This window comes from Humulus lupulus, chromosome 5 (genome assembly GCF_963169125.1).
Source record: "Humulus lupulus chromosome 5, drHumLupu1.1, whole genome shotgun sequence".
NCBI lineage: Eukaryota > Viridiplantae > Streptophyta > Magnoliopsida > Rosales > Cannabaceae > Humulus > Humulus lupulus.
This window is the reverse complement of record NC_084797.1, coordinates 228,076,270-228,080,250: the sequence shown is the minus strand read 5'-3', so window position 1 is coordinate 228,080,250 and position 3,981 is coordinate 228,076,270. Positions and strand designations below refer to the sequence as shown.

The following is a 3,981-nucleotide window of genomic DNA, read 5'->3' as shown; positions in this document are numbered from 1 at the left end:
ACATTTTAAAGACATTAAATATATTTAGCGCAAAAAAAATACAACTTTAAACGTTATTTATTCTTTATATTATTTTACAATATGCATAATTTAAAAAATAATTTATCAAAAAATAAAAATAAATTTATAAACCCTACTAATTTTGAACTACTAATTGAATATTCAATTTGCTTGGTGGTCCCATGATCGACGTGTAATAATTGAATGAGTTTGGCCGGTCAATTTAGAGATCCAAGCTTCGAAGCAACAGTAAGGGTTTCCAAAAATCATGCCCCATCCCATCCAATTCTCTCACGATTCTCATACGGACAAATCTTTAAAGTCACCGATTCCAATAGTTTGCCGATCTCACAAGTAAACCTAACCAAAACCCTAAAGCAAAAGCCAAACTCAAAGCAAAAGCAACCACAGTTGAAAAAAAAAAGGAAAGAAAGAAGACTGGAAGCTCATTATTACTTATAACATCTTTTTTTTTTAATTATTCCTTAGTGTTATTAATATTCTATATTTGGTAACCAAGCAAGAAAGCTGGAGATAAAAATAGAGAGGAGAAGTGGTCTGGTGTGGTGAGATGGCTTCATTGACTGCTGCTGCTCCTCTCATCCCATTGAGGAAGATAAGGCCTTCTCTTTCTGATCATCAAACCTCTCTTTTTTCTACTAGAAGAAGACCTAATAAGAAGAAGAACCATGCTATTGTTCCTGTAAAACTCTCTCTCTCTCTCTCTCTCTCTCTCTCTCTTTTATTTATTTATTTTGACAAATTTATTTACTTGGAAGAAAGAGTAAAATAATATTGTTTGATTTGGTCAGGTTGCCAGGTTATTTGGTCCAGCCATATTTGAAGCATCAAAATTGAAGGTACTTTTCTTAGGAGTTGATGAAAAGAAGCACCCAGGGAATCTCCCAAGAACTTATACACTCACACATAGTGACATCACCTCTAAACTCACTTTAGCCATATCCCAGACTATAAACAATTCTCAGGTAATAACTAATCATATATTTATTTACTTTAATCAAATCCACATGTTCCCACAAAAACCCATATGCCAGATCTTCTATTTATTTCATGTATTAATTACTTTATATATATATATAGATCTAAAAACAGAGGAAAGAACAGGGGAACAATATAACATAAAACAAAAATGAAAGCTTTAGGTTACGATGAATTAATCAAAGATTGAATATTGTGACAGTTGCAGGGATGGTATAACAAGTTACAAAGAGATGAAGTTGTAGCAGAGTGGAAAAAATTCAAAGGAAAAATGTCTCTTCATGTTCATTGTCACATAAGTGGAGGCCATTTTCTATTAGACTTATTCGCAAGGCTTAGGTTCTTCATCTTCAGCAAAGAACTTCCTGTGGTACTAACACTATTTCCATATAAAAAACCCATCTTCATTTCTTACTTTCTAAGCATAAAAACCAAAACTTTATTGTTAATTTTGAAAAATGAAATAGGTTTTGAAGGCCTTTGTTCATGGAGATGAAGACTTGTTGAGGAACTACCCAGAATTACAGGAGGCTATGGTATGGGTCTATTTTCACTCAAATGTTCCTGAGTTCAACAAGGTGGAATGTTGGGGCCCACTAAAGGAGGCAGTGAATGGGCCCTACTTTGAGAATAAGAAGTTGAAGAGAGTAAGTCCCACAAGTAACTGGGAGATGCCTGAGAAGTGTGTTGAAGATTGTAACTGTTGCTTTCCTCCGTTGAGTTCAATTCCATGGCCTGAATTTGAGCACGTTCCCAATGGAACTCAAACTGGTATCGATGGGCCCAATTAGGCCCACCAAGGCCAACAACAAACGCCATAAGTATTTAAAAAAAAAAAGGCGACGTTTCACTTAATGTTATATTTATAGTTTTTTTGTGTATTAATTAATCTGGGGTTTGTAAATTAATTTGTTGATTTTATGCTGTAAATACTTGTTAATTTGCTCCACAAAAATTAAAGTGATCGAATGCTATTTCGACTTAGTTATATTTACTTATGTGTTATCAGTAATAATTAATGTATCATCCATAGTAATTAATCTGTTTAATTAAAAGTACATATTTAAAATTTAGATTATTAAATTTGATTTCAATGGTCAATAGATTAAAAAAGAAACGTTATATATTTTGGATGTATTAGTGGTTAGTGGTACTATTAGTTTGTCTTATAATTAGCTTGGTTATTCATGCAATTTGTTGTGTTGTGTACCTAATTATGTAATGGATGTAAAATATTGAGTTATAATTATTTCTAAATTTGAACAAAAACAAGTGATTAGAACTTACAATTTGACACCAGCGGGGCAATGGCAATAAGTGAGGCATGTGTCATAGCTAACCGGAGGTGTTTGGAAGACTCTGGAGAGTGCCCGAATTGAATAAGCTCAAGTACTCGAGGGAGGGCTGTTTGGCTTCGGGTGGTGGTCAGAGCGACAGACAATAAGGATGATGATGATTCGTTGTTGTTTCAAATGCATTATCCGTTCATGCCAATTAGCTCCTTTGACAACGGAACTGTTAGCATGTGAATTTTGTTTCTTATGTTATGTTGGAGTGTTAATTATATTTGTCTCTTAATGTGCCAAAATAACGTATGCATGAGCAACTTATTACTTTCTCTAATAAATTAAGATTTAGAATAGTAAATTAACAAAGAAAGAAATATGCTTATTTATTTTAGGGGGGGTGGGGAATGGGGAAGAGGTTTATTATGTGAACTACTGATCAAGTTTATGTTTTCACAAGTAACAATTTAAACTCATTTCATAGTTAAGAAATAAAATAACAAACAACAAAAGTTGCATTTTTCAAGAAGAAAAAAATCGAATAACGAACTATATCAATGGACAATTATTTTATAGGGGCTTCACTTTAAGCCCTATTGGTGGGGCTCTCAGTGTTTCTCGACCCGTGTACAGTTTTCAGCGCGATTTTTTTTATGACCGTGTATTTTGTAGCTATTTAGAGCATTCTGTAAATTTTCAGAAAATTCCGAATAGTTTTCAGTATCGAAAACTAGGTTCAAGCATGTTGTTTTCTACGCGCATAAAAAAAATTAGTCACGCGTGCAACAACATGTTTGAATTTAGTTTTCGGTACTGTAAACTATTTGGAATTTTCTGAAAATTTGTAGGATGCTCTAAATAGCTACAATATACACGGTCATAAAAAAATCACGCCGAAAACTATTTACGGGTCGAGAACACTGAAAGCTCCACCGGTAGGGCTTAAAGTGAAGCCCCTATAGAAGAATTCCCCATATATCAATAGTTGAATAATAAAACAAAACGTGAATTCTGTTAGAATTTTTTGATTTGAAAAACATAGTGGGAATTAGTCTCACATTGGTAATGAGATGATTTTGTCCTCCTTCTTGGCCTATATAAGAAAGCCTCTTGCTTTAGCATTTTCTACATCAAAATCATTTATTTTAAGATATTATAAATATATTAATTATATTCATATTATGTTTTTAGTTAAAAGTTTTATATTCTTAGTGTGATAGAGTTCGGACATATTTGGTTTGTTCGTTTTAAGGAAATTATCTACTACACAGGCCTCGATTTTTATTTTGGTGTTATTATTGTTCATTATAATTATTGTCTAGATTAATTATAATTGTTATTTATATTATAGTTATTTATATTGTTTTATTTATAATTATAGTATTTATGTATCTTTAATTTAGTATATATAAATATTGTATTTATCATATTGTGTTTATTCAAGTGTTATATCTAATTACATTATATTTTTTCTACAATCTTAAAACAAATTCTCGTTTAATATAATATTTGAATGTTAGATATATTTTATATTATTATAATGTTTAATATATCTATTAGTGATATTTCTATATCTATATATTGAAAGATATTGTTATTGCGAAAAGTTCGTTTGAACTTAAATCTCACTAGAGAAGTTTTGTCTAGGAAAGTTAGGTATTAAGTGGGACATTTTGTGACACCTCCAGCCTTTCCT

At 31.5% G+C, this 3,981-nt stretch overlaps 1 protein-coding gene across 1 annotated transcript; it reads left to right on the top strand.

The window, feature by feature from the left end:
• The first annotated feature begins 314 nt into the window (after positions 1 to 314).
• On the top strand, positions 315 to 1,993 carry LOC133778304 (protein STAY-GREEN homolog, chloroplastic-like). Its single transcript, XM_062218188.1, has 4 exons — positions 315 to 703; positions 813 to 986; positions 1,202 to 1,369; positions 1,467 to 1,993. Exons 1-4 carry the CDS (start codon positions 572 to 574, stop codon positions 1,788 to 1,790), a joined length of 798 nt encoding a protein of 265 aa, XP_062074172.1. The 5' UTR covers positions 315 to 571; the 3' UTR covers positions 1,791 to 1,993.
• Positions 1,994 to 3,981: the final 1,988 nt, after the last annotated feature.

Excerpts from the sequence above, each read along its gene's own strand:
- LOC133778304 (XM_062218188.1), top strand. The coding sequence starts at position 572 with ATGGCTTCATTGACTGCTGCTGCTCCTCTCATCCCATTGAGGAAGATA. Across the intron at positions 704-812 it reads AGAACCATGCTATTGTTCCT|GTTGCCAGGTTATTTGGTCC; the intron begins GTAAAACTCTCT and ends TGATTTGGTCAG. Across the intron at positions 1,370-1,466 it reads TCAGCAAAGAACTTCCTGTG|GTTTTGAAGGCCTTTGTTCA; the intron begins GTACTAACACTA and ends AAAATGAAATAG.